Below are 19,135 nucleotides of genomic sequence, written 5' to 3' on the forward strand. Positions count from 1 at the left end.
GTTTTACAAAGCAATCGATGAGTGCATCGATAAATGCATAATGCATATTTAGTGCATACGTATACCAAAAGAAAAAGGACTTACATCCAATATCCTTAAGTGATCCCCACAATAATACATATTTATGAAATTAAAATATCTTCTTATTAATGGTGTGCAAGGCTCTGTAAAGCACATTCGCAAAACTCCTTTCAGACTGGAAAAAACCCATTGACCAAATACTGAATTCAAAAAAGAACAAACTCCGAACATCTTAGCGGTATGATGACGTGCTATCATTTTTCCGGTTTTCGACATCGTTTTGTCTGCCATTCATTTCTGAACAAATTGCAGATTAACACGGATAACATTTTGCCAGCAATATAACATACATAAAGAGCAATAATAGGAGTACTAAACGTAAGTCATCATCTGATGTCACAGGTAGCTCGTGTTTATATTGCGCGGAATTACACACCAACGTATGCACTAAACACACTCTTAATGAATGTATTCTGCCGAACATGTGCGCGATATTGATCACTCAAGATAAAAATATGTGTGTGGTACTACCACATTTGCATAATGATTACGTATTACGTTAAACTAAAGTCCTCTCTAAACATGTTTGAAGTCTCGGAAAATTGTATTCGCGTGAATGGTTTGATTAGAAGTTTTTCATAATAACTGGTTTTGTTCGAATTCCAGGCTTCAAGCCCTGCATGTACGGAGCTGGAAGCCATCACGATGGACTGGCTAGGTAAGGCTCCTCACACTTAATGAATATTACGTCACAATTGTCCTATTTAAGCAAAAAATTATAACTTTCACCCAGTATTAGAGATGGCATTGTATGTATATATAAGTTGATCTCCTGACAACAGGTAAATCAGAAATATTTATAAATTTTAAATATTTTGAATAATGGCATTTTAAAGTTTGCGTTAATGTCTCGGTAAATTGATCATCAACTTAAGCCTGTACAATAATTAAACCGAAGAGAAAATATTTATTTTATAGAATAAATTCAAGGTAAATGGTTATTGGTTATGATTGATTTGTTGTAAAGCGCTTGAACAGCTTCGTGTCTAATCTCAAAGGATACTTCTATAACACTTAATAACCAAAGGATGTCAGATTTATATCTTCAATAAAATCGGGAAAGTGGAAGCATTTCTATTCCAGCACAGCTTACCATTTGACCTCAATAATGGTAGAATATCTTTGACTAAATTCACGGCCTAATATAAGTCAAAAACTCAAGTAATCCTATTTGTTGTGGACCGGACACTTTGTGCAACATGTATGTTGAAATCAATACTATATTGTCATTGTAGCTTGAGGCCAAGATGGTTGAGATGTAAGATACTGAGAACATCTATTTATAATTTAGATATAATGTTTAAACCACAATTTATGAGAACAAACATGAATCGTAGCTAACCCCACCTCAATGTTATAGAAAGAACATATATTATAGAGATATAGTGAATACCAGTCTGGCATGTTTCGTCTGTACTTTGATAATGAGAATGCATCTTGTTTCTAAACCCTATAATACACTAAATGTAGTTTACTTGATGGAGAGGATAAATCAGGATATGGTTAACATCAATGCCAAAATATTCTACAAATACCACACATCTCCTATCATTGTATTCTACACATTGCTTCCACACATGGCGACGACCTAATCCTCAAACAAAAGAAATTAACACACAAGTGAAAATGTTCCGTATGTTTGATGAATAATTGGAATTAAGCTATTTCTTTAACAGGCAAAATGATGGGTCTACCGAAATTTTTCCTCCACGGGTCAGGTAAAGGTGGAGGTGTTATACAGGTAGGTTAATGACATTGAACATACAGGTAGGTTAATGACATTTAATTAAATCAGCTTCACATTTTATATTTTCGAATTATTACCATGATAATCTAACCTCTTTCGCTCAAAGCAAAGAGATGTGGTGGCTGGAATTATCGAACCTGGGAACTGGGTTTATCTGATTAGTGAGGGCTTGATAACGGGTCTAAATACTTAGATAATCAAATTAATAATACCAGGACTAATGAGAATGGAACGTGCAGAAATCTGATACATATAAGTGATTATCAGAGCTGGGTAGTGAGGTAATCAGATAACTGGTTGCTGGATTAACGAGGCTGGGTAATAGGATTTTCGAACTAGCGGTGGCTGGAAGAACTGGGTAGGGAATTGGGATAGTCAGATAAGTGTTTGCTAAATGAACTTGGCAGAGAAGTGGGATTATCAATTTAGAGCCGGCTGGATGGTTTAGGCAGGGAAGTAGGGTAATCAAATTAGTGGCGGCTGGATGAATTGAGCAGGGTAGTGGGATAATGAGATTAGTGGTGGCTGGATGAATTGAGCAGGGAAGTAGGATACTCCGATAAATGAAAGTAGGATTATCACATTAGCGTTGGCTGGATGTACTGGGTAGGGAATTGGGATAGTCAGATAAGTGGTTGCTAAATAAACTTGGCAGAGAAGTGGGATTATCAATACACAGGCGGCTGGATGGTTTAGGCAGGGTAGTAGGATAATGAACTGGGCAGGAAATTGGAATTTTCAATTTAGAGCCGGCTGGATGGTTTAGGCAGGGAAGTAGGGTAATCAAATTAGTGGTGGCTGGATGAATTGAGCAGGGTAGTGGGATAATGAGATTAGTGGTGGCTGGATGTACTGGGTAGGGAATTGGGATAGTCAGATAAGTTGTTGCTAAATGAACTTGGCAGGGAAATGGGATTATCAATTTAGAGGCGGTTGGATGATTTTGGCAGTGAAGTGGGATAATCAGATGAAAGGTGGATAGATAAACGAGGTTGGGTTATAGGATAATCAGATTAGTGCTTGCTGGATGAACTGGGCAATGCAGTGGAATGAATAGATTAGTGCTATCTGGATGAACTGGAATACTCAGACTAGATGTGTTAGCTTGTCTGGGTAAGAAGACTGGTTATCGAGTGTTTACTAAACTTCATCAGAAATGTTTCATTCTAAATATTGTATATTAGTCTTGTTTTATAACAACATTGTTTCATCTGTATATTGAACGTATTGGTCTCATATCTTGCTTCTCTATTTTGCAGTTTAAAATTTCGACCTGGGTATTAAATTTATACTTCATATCTTTTACAAGCCGAACTAAAAAAAACACGTTACTTTTATAGAATTCTGACCTGCTGATTTATGCCTTTGAACACATGCATTTCTCTCGCGTTATCATTTACAATCTTTTTATTCACACCACCATCACACCCTCATCAACAAGTGCAGGTGCACTTGGGTTCTGATACTATCCTTATCAGAGACGCTGGATGTGAAGGGTATCTGGTACAGTAAGGGAGGGATTAAGTGTATTAACGTTATGATGTAACGTGCCAATCTGGTGTCCATGCATCCGTTCAAAGACTCAGTTTAAGACTAATGTGTAAGTGAGCGTTACATCGCTCATTCACCTACACTTAATTTACCAACCGAGCATAACACAGCACTCCTGTAAACAAGTTTGAATGCGCGTTACAGCCCCTATAGTTCACCGCCAACTGTTACCAGTAAACTTTAGCACTGTCCTAGCAAGTCAAAAAATATCAACAATACTTATTACCCATTTCACAGGGTATATAAATAACTATAATTTTCGCCAGTATATTCTTATTTACCTTTGTATGTGTTTGTAGTATTCACCTTTATATCAGACCAACAAGTAGCCAATAGACTTTTTGTGATTCTCGTAAAATAGATAAAGATCTAAATGAAATCCCAAGGGAGGGTGGGGACTTGAATTTATTTCACAGATGATACAGGTGATGGGTTATGATATTCTTGATATCCGGGACTGGTGTATACCTTTAGGGAGAAACGAGACACTCGGCAGTGACGCGGCAGTGATGCGGTTTATTTTACGAACGACTGGTTATTTTCAGGGGTCGGCCAGCGAGTGTATTTTAGTGACGTTACTCGCGGCCAGACACCACGCTCTACAGGAAAGAGAGAGCATGTCTCCACTGTTCCGGAACGCCACCAATCTACCCAAGCTGGTGGCGTACTGCTCCAAACTTGTACGTATATCTAGGTTACTCTATCGATACATTATTTTCTTATATACGTTTTGTAGTGAACAATCAAAATTGAACAATTATTTTAATAAGATAGAAATAACAAGTGCATTGGAAATTGGGTTTACTTTAGTACATTGTCAACTATCAATATTCCTTATTTCCATTTCCCTTTATGTTTTAATTGCAGTTAACTTTAAAAAAAAATCCAATTCGATTTGTCTGACCAAAAGAGAGCTCCTAATTAAGATATAATTAGAAGATGTGACTCTTTCCTGAAACTGTGAATGTTTCGCCAATCATATCACACTACGAGTTTGATCTTTACTTCTAAATATCACACAACCAAGGTATTATTGTTCATACGTGTAGTAGACAATAAAACCTTTCTTAAATAAGTGTCTTTTCAACACGTTTACAAAATGTGAAAGAAGTATGGTAGCTACATACAAAACGCATATAAAAAAGTCATATTTCATAAAAGTTGTGTGTTAAAAACGCTTACCTTTAACAAGATTTCTAAATGCTATTCGATGCAAAAAGGAAAAGTTCGATATGATTATTTTAAATTCTATATTATAATTATAGCACATATCCGTTATCAGTATAACGTCCCCGGTAGATTACTGTGTTGGATGGCTTTCAGCGAAGTAACAGTATAATGTCCCCGGGTAGATTACTGTGTTGGATGGCTTTCAGTGAGGTAACAGTAATTACTGTGTTGGATGGCTTTCAGCGAGGTAACAGTATAATGTCCCCGGGAAGATTACTGTGTTGGATGGCTTTCAGCGAGGTAACAGTATAATGTCCCCGGGTAGATTACTGTGTTGGATGGCTTTCAGCGAGGTAACAGTATAACGTCCCCGGGTAGATTACTGTGTTGGATGGCTTTCAGCGAGGTAACAGTATAATGTCCCCGGGTAGATTACTGTGTTGGATGGCTTTCAGCGAGGTAACAGTATAATGTCCCCGGGTAGATTACTGTGTTGGATGGCTTTCAGCGAGGTAACAGTATAATGTCCCCGGGTAGATTACTGTGTTGGATGGCTTTCAGCGAGGTAACAGTATAATGTCCCCGGGTAGATTACTGTGTTGGATGGCTTTCAGCGAGGTAACAGTATAATGTCCCCGGGTAGATTACTGTGTTGGATGGCTTTCAGCGAGGTAACAGTATAATGTCCCCGGGTAGATTACTGTGTTGGATGGCTTTCAGCGAGGTAACAGTATAATGTCCCCGGGTAGATTACTGTGTTGGATGGCTTTCAGCGAGGTAACAGTATAATGTCCCCGGGTAGATTACTGTGTTGGATGGCTTTCAGCGAGGTAACAGTATAATGTCCCCGGGTAGATTACTGTGTTGGATGGCTTTCAGTGAGGTATCAGTATAACGTCCCCCGGGTAGATTACTGTGTTGGATGGCTTTCAGCGAGGTAACAGTATAATGTCCCCGGGTAGATAACTGTGTTGGATGGCTTTCAGCAAGGTATCAGTATAACGTCCCCGGGTAGATTACTGTATTGGATGGCTTTCAGCGAGGTAACAGTATAATGTCCCCGGGTAGATTACTGTGTTGGATGGCTTTCAGCGAGGTAACAGTATAACGTCCCCGGGTAGATTACTGTGTTGGATGGCTTTCAGCGAGGTAACAGTATAATGTCCCCGGGTAGATTACTGTGTTGGATGGCTTTCAGCGAGGTAACAGTATAATGTCCCCGGGTAGATTACTGTGTTGGATGGCTTTCAGCGAGGTAACAGTATAATGTCCCCGGGTAGATTACTGTGTTGGATGGCTTTCAGCGAGGTAACAGTATAATGTCCCCGGGTAGATTACTGTGTTGGATGGCTTTCAGCGAGGTAACAGTATAATGTCCCCGGGTAGATTACTGTGTTGGATGGCTTTCAGCGAGGTAACAGTATAATGTCCCCGGGTAGATTACTGTGTTGGATGGCTTTCAGCGAGGTAACAGTATAATGTCCCCGGGTAGATTACTGTGTTGGATGGCTTTCAGCGAGGTAACAGTATAATGTCCCCGGGTAGATTACTGTGTTGGATGGCTTTCAGCGAGGTAACAGTATAATGTCCCCGGGTAGATTACTGTGTTGGATGGCTTTCAGCGAGGTAACAGTATAATGTCCCCGGGTAGATTACTGTGTTGGATGGCTTTCAGCGAGGTAACAATATAATGTCCCCGGGTAGATTACTGTGTTTGATGGCTTTCAGCGAGGTAACAATATAATGTCCCCTGGTAGATTACTGTGTTGGATGGCTTTCAGCGAGGTAACAGATAACTGTGTTGGATGGCTTTCAGTGAGGTAACAGTATAATGTCCCCGGGTAGATTACTGTGTTGTATGGCTTTCAGCGAGGTAACAGTATAATGTCCCCAGGTAGATTACTGTGTTGGATGGCTTTCAGCGAGGTAACAATATAATGTCCCCTGGTAGATTACTGTGTTGGATGGCTTTCAGCGAGGTAACAGTATAATGTCCCCTGGTAGATTACTGTGTTGGATGGCATTCAGCGAGGTAACAGTATGATGTCGGCATTGGCTATCACAAGGAGGCAAGTACTTCCACATACCCAGCCTCAAGGACACCTACACACTTGCAAGATTACGTTACAAACATGGAAATACGTCTTTTAATCACATTAGATGATGATATGGCTTGAAACAGAACAAAACCAAAGTATTGTACCAGTACTTTATCATTAGCTTTGTGAAGAGGATATTCACTGAAGTAAGCAGCATCAATTTTCAAGGAATGTTGCTTCGCTTAAGTAGTTTTAAAAAGTTACATATGAAAACAACCCCTTCCATTGTGACCTTTTGATCTGAATGCACTTTGAAAATAAATAAAAAATGAAACTCATTTGTTTAAGTCGTTTAATAGCTATCACCACAAAGCCTCGTATTAATTCAAATTCCATATCTACGATATAAATACAATATAACAGAGGTCATTATCTTTTCAATGCCTCCGCTAGGAGTCGAACCCGAGACCTCTGGCTTACTAGGTCTTATTGTATACATCTCTGAATATTTGATGTATTAATACGAACCATCTGTGCTTTTTTAGAATAGGTATAGATAATCTGCTGTTGCTACTTTTAACAGTAGATTTGTGATTGCCTCAAATATACCAACTGACGTGCTCAAAAGAATTGGAGAAGAGAGTGCACGGATCAAAGCAACTACTGTTNCCCCCCCCCCCCCCTCCCTCCCTCCCTCACCTTCATGCGAGGTATTTGGGAGCAGGCGAGACGATAAAAAAGCTGACAGAATGAAATAAACCGAACAAGCACGACTCTTTGCAACGCATAGTAATTAAAATCAATTCAATAATGAGGACGTAGGTAGGCATAATTTGATAAAACGCATGGTACTGCTTAGCGCCATTATTTCCAAACATAAACAGAACGGTCCAAAAAAACATTATCGGAGCCAATCGATCATCATCGACATGCATACCAACTGCAAACTGTTAAATATGACGTAAACACCATTACAACAAATCAAACTTGTGCTACAAAGCCATATTTCTTTGACAAACGTCTTTTTGTGTGGCTTTTCGCTTCGGCGATTTTCCACCATTCCAAGACGAGACCAATAAGGGGGGATAACTCTATAGTTAAAAATTTATCACAACGACCGTTTACCATATGAAGGGAAGAAACTTGAATGCTTAAACTATAACTGTGCAAGCACATAATATATAAAGTAATTATTATCACAGGCATGAAACATGTCTTCATTGTGATAACTTAAATTAGTATAAGAAATAATTTTTAACGTCACACGATGCTAACTGTACATTGTAGTCGCATTCCTGTGTGGAGAAGGCCGGGATGCTGGGGTTTGTACACCTTAGACAACTTGATGTCGACGATAACTTGTCATTGAGAGGCAATGTTCTGGAGGCGGCAATACAGGTAAGGTAACCCCTGTGAGTCAGTAACCCACCTGTCTATTATTGTTTTCCTATATCATTTATACGCTCCACGTCGCCAGTAATACTCATTTTTAAATACCATCCTGCCTTTTAAAATTATATTGAGATTTAGACGAGTTTCACTGTAAATTGCATTATAATATTTTAACATTGCACTATACTTATATTGTTAAATTTTGAAAACAGCAAATCACTGGCACAATCAAACCTGTCTCTAAAAGCAATCCCAGAGAGAAAGTAAACATAATGTACATAGACAAATGTCGTGTGTGGTCGTGATCATTAAGAGGATAGCTTATATTTTCTGTCATCGATATTTATACTAATGTAGAATTTGTCATAATTTTAAGCATGTTTGCGGTAAACCCATCAAAAAAAAAAATGCGTGAAAAAGTTTCTCATAAAAATTATATTGATAATGTTTATTGACACGAGTAATGGTGCTGATTTTGAATCTTTACACCTTGTATAACAAACATAAACTTATTGTGTTAATCATGTACAATCTATTTTGAGAATGCTAGCGCATTCAGTAAGATTTGAGCCTGTTCGTTTATACGAAACAACCGAATTGCCATTTTTCAAAAGTAACATTTTTGGGTATATATAGGCCTTGCAAGGTTCTTTTAAGACTCGTCTGAAAGCATGCAGTTTCACATTACTAGGTCAGATCTTATTTCATAAATGACCGCTTTATATCGCGATAAACGAAAGCGGCCCTGGTAATACAACACCATGTTCATTTTATTAGCACTTCAAGCAAACTTCAATTAACGCAAAACAATATATAGCTTGTTTACATGATGGCTGATTATTTTGTCTTATTTTACAGGAGGATAAAAAACTAGGATTCATTCCATTTTATGTAAGTCTTCTTAACTCACTCTATTGATAATACTATATAGACTGAATAGTCATCGAATGTCGCGAAAATTATTATTTTCGTCTGCATTCATAACTATAAACAAATAACAGATTTGTTTATCTTGTATTCATAATTGACGAAATCATTATTGCGTCACGTGTGTTTTACAACAAGGCCATGTCTGTTCCTTATAGGTATGCGCCACCCTAGGGACCACTGCGTGCTGTTCATTTGACAATATAGCCGAGCTAGGGGAGGTGTGTGTCCGAGAGAACATCTGGCTGCACGTGGATGCAGCGTATGCAGGGAATGCCCTCATCTGTCCAGAGTTCCAGCATCTTATCAAAGGGGCAGAGGTGCGCAAACCGCATATAACACTATAATAATAATGCTAATAATTACAATTTGGGGATTTGTTTATTATCAAAATAACTATTTTCATGGATGTTTTTAATGTGATCAGTTTTTTATATTAAATCGAAGGAAAGCAGCGTCGATCATGCATACGTTGAATGGATATTGTTATGTTATTAGTATTATAATCGTTATATTGTTTGTCGTTAGCAATAAAACAATTAACGTGCTAGTTTTAATAATGAAATTGGGATTTAACTGTATTAATGAACATATATGTTTATGCACTGAATATTTCTTAATTTGTGATATATATTTTTGTTTTTAAATCCAATGACTGAAAATGACAAATAAATTATTATGACGCTTTTTGTTTGTTTCAGAATTTAACATCTTTTAGTTGTAATCCAAATAAATGGATGCTGGTGAACTTTGACTGTTCTCTATTGTGGTAAATATTTGTCAATGAATGACCGGCAATTATGTCATATTATATAATGCAGTATCATATGTTATTATGAAGTTTTATATTATACTATAATATATTGATCATAAATCAAAATTTTACGTTTCAACTTAAATTGCAACTTCAGTAACTCATTTGTTTTATTAACCTTTATATGTAGACTAGATCAAACAAAGTATTCTGGCTGAAAAAAGGGGAGAACTGAAGTCGATAAGAGTTGTCTCCTCTTTATCGAGTTTTGTACTACAGACCTCATGTTTCCGTATTACATTGTATCCATGCCAACTTAACATTGCAGGGTTAGGGATAGACTGATGCTGACGTCATCAATGACGGTGGATCCTCTGTATCTACAACACAAACATGAAGGTATGATCAATATGTTTCGTTTTAGAACAAGTCTGGCCCCTAGATGTTTTCGTGAGCGAGAGCTAATGGTAAAGCGTCTAGGCTCTTTTTATATAGTTCGAATGAAAACGAATACGGGGTCGTTTTTTCTTGCAAAACAAAAACATTTGAAATACTTGAAATCAAACTGACGACGTTGAGGCGGCCTTTTAATTTCCTGTATTTTTTTTTCTTCGATGCGGCGTCACAATGCCATGACATATTTATTTTATCAGTAATAAAGTCTCATGGTAATTAATATAGCATTTTTTAAACAGACATAGAGGTATTATTCATATTTGCATGCTATATAATCTGCTAAAATTATGCCGCATAATCGATTTTTAGCTCACCTGGCACGAAGTGCCAAGTGAGCTTATGCCGTGGCGCGGCGTCCGTCCGTCCGTCCGTCCGTCCGTCCGTCCGTCCGTCGTCCGGCTTCAATATTTTACTTTAAACGACTTCTTCTTAATAACCAAAAGGCCTAGGGTGATGATATTTGGCCAGAAGCAAACTGGGATGAAGGACTACAAAGTTTGTTAAAATTAATGACCTTCACCCATTTTCAAGGTCACTGGGGTCAAATATGTTAAACACTTTAAACATCTTCTTCTCGATAACCAAACTGCCCAGGGAGATGATATTTGGCCAGTAGCATGCTTGGGTGACGGGCTACCAAGTTTGTTCAAATGAATGACCTTCAATTATATTCAAGGTCACAAGGGTCAATTGTCTTAGAATAACTTTAAACAACTTCTTCTGAATAACCAAAATGCCCAGGGTGATGATATTTGGCCAGTAGCATGCTGGGATAAAGGGCTATCAAGTTTGTTCAAATGAATGACCTTCACCAATATTCAAGGTCACAGGGGTCAAATTTGTGAAAAACATTAAACAACTTCTTCTGAATAACCGAAACGCACAGGGTGATGATATTTGGCCAGTAGCATGCTGAGATGAAGGGCTACAAAGTTTGTTCAACTGAATGACCTTCACCCATATTCAAGGTCACAGGGGTCAAATATGTTAAAAAATTTAAACAACTTCTTCTGAATAACCAACATGCACAGGGTGATGATATTTGGCCAGTAGCATGCTGGGATAAAGGGCTATCAAGTTTGTTCAAATGAATAACCTTCACCTATATTCAAGGTCACAGGGGTCAAATATGTGAAAAACATTAAACAACTTCTTCTGAATAACCAAAATGCCCAGGGTGATGATATTTAGTCAGTAGCATACTAGGATCAAGGGCTACCAAGTTTGTTTAAATGGATGACCTCGAATCATATTCAAGGTCACAAGGAGCAAATATGCTCAAAATATTTAAACAACTTGTTCTGAATAACCAAAAGGCTCAGGATGTTGATATTTAGTCAGTAGCATGCTGGGATCAAGGACTACTATGTTTGTTAAAGTGAATGACTTTGACTTATATTCAAGGTCACAGGGGTCAAATTTGTTTAAAATCTTTAAACGACCTCTTCTGAATAACCATGGGTCCTAGGATGTTGATACTTTGCAAGTTGCATCCTGTGATGAAAGGCTATAAAATTTGTTCAACATAATGACTTAATTTGCCTGTAGCTTTATTTTAGAACACTTTTAAGGTTACAAGTGTGATATTTATTCCAGGTGAGCGATGCAGCCCATTGGGCCTCTTGTTTATTTTCGCAAGAGGAACCAGACATATACTCACTAAGTCTCTTAAATGTGACCTGTTTATAGATAGTTTGTTTGTTTGGTGTGTTTTGTGTGTGTGTGTGTGTGTGTGTTTGCAAATATTTGCACTTTTATTGTTTAGTGATTAAAATCATTATGGTGTTTTTCAAATTTCAGATCAAACTATCGATCTCCGGGTATGTATAATACCTCTATACTACAAACTTGTTTCTTACCATAAACATATATTATCTTAGTAACCTTCAAAGACAATTTCTAAAAACAAACTCAGAATAGGAAGGTTACTTTCGTTTTAAAATATTATAACGGATTGAAATATTGTAAAAGAGATTGGAATAGCCATTTGGTTACCTAACATCATTGTAAAATCTTTTAACACAAAATATTGTTATGCAGATAGATATAGCTATTTAGTTTTTTTCAATAACGGGGAATTCGTTATATTTTGTTTTCCTTCCATAATTGAGACATCAGGTTAAAGTATTGCAATGTTGATTGTTATAGCTATTTGTTTATCTTTCAGCATTGGGGGATCCCGTTAAGTAGGCGGTTTAGAGCTCTAAAGCTTTGGTTTGTGATCCGATCGTACGGTGTGACTGGTCTTCAGGCTTATATAAGGAAGGTAGGTTCTGTAAGATAAATGAGTTTTGTTATTCAGTTTATCTTGCGTAATTTAACACAGTTTTTTACATATAGAATGGTTTCGACTATATTTCTTTATCTATTGAAACAGCATGTGTATAAAATAATATTGTGTTTGCCAAATAAGTAGTTTAAATTATTAATATTTGAGATTAATGTAATTGTTTTATCAACGTGGCTCAAGTTCATAAGCGTTCCTTAACTGAAAGAAAATTCCTAGTCTAAGGCATTTTATAGAAACGCATTGCTAAAGTAATGAAAAGTTTAAGATTTTTCCATAACTCCAATTACTCTTTCGTTGCTATTCAGTGAATGAACGTTAGTGCGAATGGGGCCAGAATAGTCAGGTACACTCGAAATACATGAAACATTAACATTCACTTTTTGAAAACAATATAATAAATTCATTATATTTTTTCAGCACATCAAACTAGCGCAATTGTTTGAAACATACGTGAAGAATGACGCCAGATTTGAAGTATCCGCTCCTGTCAATATGGGACTTGTGTGCTTCCGACTAAAGGTAAAGCGTTATATGTTTCTGTTGACTTCATTTTAAACGGGGGTTCATGACTTTTTCATTTTCACTTTTCCCTTAGTTTTCACTCAATGGATAAAAAGGATCTTCAAGTTTGCTTTTGGTATCATCGACTTTTTTTAATTTAAAACGCGATTTGGCTAAAAATCATTATCTCACCTTTCCTCTCGTACGAGTGATGATGATGTAATAATATAGTATGTATGGATTGTAAATTGCTGCTATATTATGATTATCATGCTATGAATTTGTTTTGTGTTTCAAGGGACCAAACTCACTTACGAAGAAGTTAAATAGACTAATCAATGAATCGGGACAGCTGCACATGGTACCGGCCTTGATCAACAAGAACTACGTCATTCGCTTCGCTCTTTGTGCCGAAAACGCTAACGAGAACGACATAGAATTTGCTTGGAAAGCTATTTCGGCAATAGCGTCGACTCTCTTAGCCAGACCGTCAGTAGAAAAGTCGGTAAGTGAATATCGGACATCTGAGTCAGACGAGGAGGAGAGATCGGAGGAGACGTCAGAGGAGGACGAAGAAGGAGATAACGCCTTCATGGAGTTTGACAATGATATCATTTTCGACGAGTCTAGCACCAGGATGAGAAGTGTGATGTTCCGAAGGAGCACTTTCCAGAGGATGATATCCGACCCGAAGTGTTACGACCCGAAGGCCAGGGGATTCTCACGGGAAGGTCGACGAAGATACATGAGCGAGTCATGTAGTAAACGGAATCCACTCTCGTTCGATGAACCTATATTTAATTTTTGATTGTAATGCCGATCACCACTAGTCAATGAGAATGCTTTCTTGAAGTTGCTGTTCATGGACACTGGATTAATATAGTTTGGTAATCTATGTCGGACAGATCTCTGACTTTCTGTTTTATGACCTTACGTTGAAATAGTCTTGTGCACTATTTAATATTAATTTCAAAATAAATAGTGTTCCTGAGAGCATAGTTAAACATACATATATATATATATATATATATATATATATATATGAATTATAGATGTTGTAACTATGACACGGGGAAAGTCGTCAAATTCAACTACAGGTCAACGGAACTCATTGGAATCTGCAGGAGCTAAAATGTGCAATATATTTGAAATCTTTAGAGTTAAGACATATTCCTTGGATAGAAAATCATTAGTTCATAGAAATAACATATCGCCCACCTGTTAACGAGATTTATATATGTTTCATGAAAGAGAGCAATTCATTTTATCGTGGTTAGAAATCACAATAGGCCTGTCAAAGTACAGTTGATGGGCTCTTTGGCTTTGTCGACACCAAAAGACGTGAATTAATTTGATACCGTATATCATAAAACAAGTCACAACATATCTTGATCCCAACAGCTTCTTTCAAAAGATTCCTATTGAACAGTGGCTTGGAAAAGAAAGGGGATTTTTCTTATATTATGGAAACGGTTTATATGGCTTTGGAATGCAATGATATTGCCTGGGAACGAAATTACATTGCTTCGGAACGAAATGACATTGTTTTGGAATGAAATGATATTGTTTTGAAACGAAATGATATTGCTTTGGAACGAAATGAAATTGCTTCGGAACGAAATAAAATTGCCTGGGAACGAAATGACATTGCTTCGGAACGAAATGACATTGCTTCGGCACGAAATGATATTGTTTTGGAACGAAATGATATTGTTTTGGAACGAAATGATATTGCTTCGGAACGAAATGATATTGTTTTGGAACGATATGATAATGCTTCGGAACGAAATGATATTGCTTCGGAACGAAATGATATTGTTTTGGAACAAAATGATATTGTTTTGGAACGAAATGACATTGTTTTTGATCGAAATGATATTGTTTTGAAACGGTATGAAATTGCTTCGGAACGAAATGATATTGTTTTAGAACGAAATGATATTGTTTTGGAACGAAATGATATTGCTTCGGAACGAAATAAAATTGCCTGGGAACGAAATGACATTGCTTCGGAACGAAATGATATTGCTTCCGAACGAAATGATATTGTTTTGAAACGAAATGACATTGCTTCGGAACGAAATGATATTGTTTTGGAACGAAATGATATTGCTTCGGAACGAAATGATATTGTTTTGGAACGAAATGATAATGCTTCGGAACGAAATGATATTGCTTCGGAACGAAATGATATTGTTTTGGAACAAAATGATATTGTTTTGGAACGAAATGACATTGTTTTGGATCGAAATGATATTGTTTTGAAACGGTATGAAATTGCTTCGGAACGAAATGACATTGCTTCGGAACGAAATGACATTGCTTCGGAACGAAATGACATTGCTTGGGAACCCAATGGTGTTACGTGCATACATATACACATAGCATTTACATATATTCTCAATATCTGGTTCTACTCCGTGTTGATATTTAGGAACTAGAATATTGTTTCCCCTGGTATGATGACAAATATGACGTTTTTTTGTGGGAAAGATTCTCTATTTAGATACTTAGGAAGAAGAATGATATTGTAGTGAAAACGTCGGTGTGGTTTCCATAATATATATCACACAATAATTGGATTATTTGCCGAACTTGAACATTTTGTGTTTTACGTTTTAATTATTTATTTATTTCATGCCTGTACTGTATTTATGTTTCTTTAAAATAGACTTGTTTTCTACCTGATCATTGTTACTGGGTGTGACATCAAAATGAGTGTTCAGTATTATGTAAAGATGTTTTTGAATTGTGACCCGAGTCCTCAGGACACATCTAGACAGAAACGTGTCAAAAGGGTATAAGTTTTGTGTTCGAGACAGAAAAAAACCTTAGCCAATGACTGCATAGATATACATTCATTTGAAATTCAAATGTTAATTGATTTCGTTCATATTTTCAGCGTTGTCATTGATTTTGAGTGCGTGTTCCCGGAGATACGTTGATGCGCGTCAATACAGTTAATAGCATTCATGCTTTCACAAGGCACCATTGGTAAGTTATATCACATGTGAATATTAATATTTTCAAGCTTTTGCGAACTTCCGAATGACACGATAATATTTCGAACAGACACCTATTCTAACCTAAACTATTTTGAAATTTTTTGCTTTGGTAATTTGTTTTATTCATTTGTTCATGAATTCGTAAATTAGGGCACGATATGGGTATCTGGCTAAACATAAAATAAAAAATGTCTTGAATTTAATATTTGTTTACCACCGTACATATTCAGAGCTTGTTTTATTTGAATAAAGTATTTCAAATTATAAGTGTACCGTCAATTTTAGTCTAGCCTACCAGATATATTTAGTAATCATTTGAGGTGAACAATGCACAACACGCCATATATTCTCAGCATTATTATATATATACTAAGTTGTAATCAATACACGACAGTTACAGAGTACCCATATCTTCCCACGACTAATACATGCATCGTTTCGATGTTTATGAATGCAGTTACCAACAAGTGATTTTTGATGCTTGATATCTACTTCCTAAGTCATATTCACAAAACATGTTCGCTTCAAAAACATATAATAAGTAGGTTTCGTGCAGTTTTAGTTGGTGTGCACCTCGATAATGGCCTTTAAACAAGAATATTCACATGTGATGAAAAATTTACCGTTTGTTCCATGTGTTATCCTGAATGCATGTTTCTGTTGTTAAGTGCATTTACTTATCTAGGTGATGTTGTTGTTTTTTGGGGTTGAGACTTAAGTGTGTTGATAAAAGTTATCATAGTATTTTATGTTGAAGAACAACACTGAGGTGATAGCTGTATGCCTATAATTGTTTATTGCCTCTAAGTTGAATTCTTAAATGTCTTGTGTTCAATCCCAAAATATGTTTTGAGAGCTTTAATAGAACTTTTTGACTATGAAATTCCTTCAAATGTTCATCTGTTTTCGAGGAAAGTTGAGTAAGATCAGTTCTTTCACAATTGTTTTCACTATCTTCATATTATTATAAAAGATGATATCTTATGGAGATGAAATACATAATATCAGTATATATTTTATGTATTGTATGCTTGATTCACTTATAAAGTATATGAATAATAATACATCATATAAATTTGTAATATAGCATACTTAAGATCTCACATATGTTAGATACCTTATTAAATGTATGAAGAAATATCATTAAGAATGTAAGAGATCTTGAGTAGTTGCATAGCATAAATGTATAGGCGAATCGGTGATGAGAAAGTCCGCCAATGAAATTCAATTAATTTAAGGTAAAAAGTCAAATATTTCATATGAATTGTTTTCGTCATAATTTCATATATGTGCTGTGGGCTGTTTATGTTCATTCTTCCTTTCAAGCGATTTTCCACTACATTTTTAAATTTTGCAATAACACTTATCACAATGATCTTCATTATAATAGAGATATAGACCTGGATAAGTAAAGAAAAGGTAATATTTCGCTAGGGCATCTAAAACAACAACAAATTGTATATGAATCAATCTACATAACCTTATGTTCAGACACTCCTATATAATGTTCTTGAATACGTTATTAAGCACTAACTTCCACACCTTTCATATATTTACCTCCAAATATTTGTTATTTATCCAAATTACTATTATTATATTTATGACACATATAGTCAACTGTGATATGATATTTATCTAATAAGAATTATCGTTTAAAGCATATACAGTTATGTGAGTTGACCGGTCTTATATCAGTCACCCATAGTCATAGCATCTTTATAGAAATAGATTGATTCTCCGCGCCATTAAAACATTTTATTTTGTTTAATAAAAACTTTTAATTGGAGCATTAATCTACAGCGTGTCTCATACTCAGTTACAGGTGATGCTGCTGATACCTGTGTCACGCTTCAATTTATATATTATTGCGTTCTCGCAAAACAATACTGCATTCTCATGTCATCATTATCTTTCTCGTGCCCTTCCCCTCCATAGAACTAACACTAAGATGGAAGACATTTACTTTCATAAATTCTTCACGAAAATTAACTTTATTGATTGGAAACGGTATTGTTAAATCTTGTAAAATAAATAACTTCATTGATTGGGACAGTAATTTGTAATCTTGTAAAACTTTATTTGTTGGAAGGGCATAGCGCACAATTTCCTCGTTACCGAAACTGTATCTTGTTTATGAGTTGAATAGGAAATTCTGTTTGCAGTATATGGCATTTCTATAATTCACTTAGAATGACTATAGGGCATTCATGATAAATATGTATCAGTTTGGTTTGGTATTTGTAATGAAACCCGGTTGTAAACAAGTACTGATTCGTGATGAACTAATATAAATTATTCTAAATGATATGAATACATATTTCAATGCGAAATGTTAGAATATAATATTATTATTTTAATCGTTTTCGTGAAGAATACTGTTGTATTCGTAGTTTTTTATGTTGATACTGTATTTTTCAAATAGTCTGATAAACGATAATACTGTTAAATAGTGTCTGTACTATATTTCCATGTCAGTGGTGGATCTTTGTTAAGGCCAGTAAATATTACCGGCGCTGATTACACATTTTGTGTATGCAACTTTCGTCAATAACAAACAAACTTATCCTCTGCACATGTTACTTATGTGTAGAAACTTTCAGCTTATTATATATATTTCTATACAAGAAGGTCATGTATCTTCTTTTCAGAATAATTTGTATACGTTTTATAACTTTGAGATCGATATTTAACGCTACTTCGTAGTAAAGCAGATGGGAATATTTCGCGAGAATTTGGTAGCATTTGTTTCATAAATGATGGAAGAAATGTTCATGAACTGGTATGAAAACAAACAATAATGAAAAAACCTAGCTCCTCATTCCAATGGTTAGGATATTTTTGATTGATTTTATATTGCACTCTTCAACTTTAACACATGATGAGATTAAATTAATCAAAGCACACATACACAGTGCGTTTTAGTATTGCTTCGCTTTTATTAACACATAGAAACGTAAAAAAAAGGAAACCATGCTTAGTAACTCGTTTGTGTATTTGGTTTGGTTTTTAAGAAATGGAACAGAATTATAAACAGAAAATTTCAGTTCGGTGCAGGATTTTGTGCGTTCATGGATTTTTAACTTTATGATACAAAGAGCAAACCAAACTCACTCCTTCAGTTATGGGTAAGATATTAGGTTTTTCAATTAGCAAAAAGCAGCGCATGAACCTTCTGTGTTCCATTCAGTGAGGATATAATTTTTTAATCAATGCCAACCCGTC

General features: G+C 35.9%; 1 protein-coding gene and 1 long non-coding RNA gene across 5 annotated transcripts in view; both read left to right on the forward strand.

Moving 5' to 3' along the window:
• The window catches only part of LOC110450166 (aromatic-L-amino-acid decarboxylase-like), a 35,228-nt gene extending 21,307 nt beyond the window's left edge, over window positions 1–13,921 (forward strand). For all 4 annotated transcript variants that reach the window (XM_021497479.1, XM_021497469.1, XM_021497451.1 and 1 more), the window contains exons 4-15: window positions 688–739; window positions 1,758–1,822; window positions 3,925–4,059; window positions 7,876–7,986; window positions 8,839–8,871; window positions 9,066–9,227; window positions 9,609–9,676; window positions 9,990–10,060; window positions 11,918–11,937; window positions 12,285–12,383; window positions 12,825–12,926; window positions 13,207–13,921. In XM_021497479.1, coding sequence (XP_021353154.1) covers window positions 688–739; window positions 1,758–1,822; window positions 3,925–4,059; window positions 7,876–7,986; window positions 8,839–8,871; window positions 9,066–9,227; window positions 9,609–9,676; window positions 9,990–10,060; window positions 11,918–11,937; window positions 12,285–12,383; window positions 12,825–12,926; window positions 13,207–13,716 — 1,428 coding nt within the window. In that variant the 3' untranslated portion in view covers window positions 13,717–13,921. The remainder of the gene's footprint in view (window positions 1–687; window positions 740–1,757; window positions 1,823–3,924; window positions 4,060–7,875; window positions 7,987–8,838; window positions 8,872–9,065; window positions 9,228–9,608; window positions 9,677–9,989; window positions 10,061–11,917; window positions 11,938–12,284; window positions 12,384–12,824; window positions 12,927–13,206) is intronic.
• LOC110450181 lies at window positions 4,085–7,243 on the forward strand. The gene is made up of 3 exons (XR_002462942.1): window positions 4,085–4,759; window positions 4,797–6,334; window positions 6,423–7,243. It is a non-coding gene; the product is annotated as an uncharacterized LOC110450181 (long non-coding RNA).
• Window positions 13,922–19,135: the final 5,214 nt, after the last annotated feature.

This window comes from Mizuhopecten yessoensis, unplaced genomic scaffold, assembly GCF_002113885.1.
Source record: "Mizuhopecten yessoensis strain PY_sf001 unplaced genomic scaffold, ASM211388v2 scaffold523, whole genome shotgun sequence".
In the NCBI taxonomy this organism is placed as follows: Eukaryota; Metazoa; Mollusca; class Bivalvia; order Pectinida; family Pectinidae; genus Mizuhopecten; species Mizuhopecten yessoensis.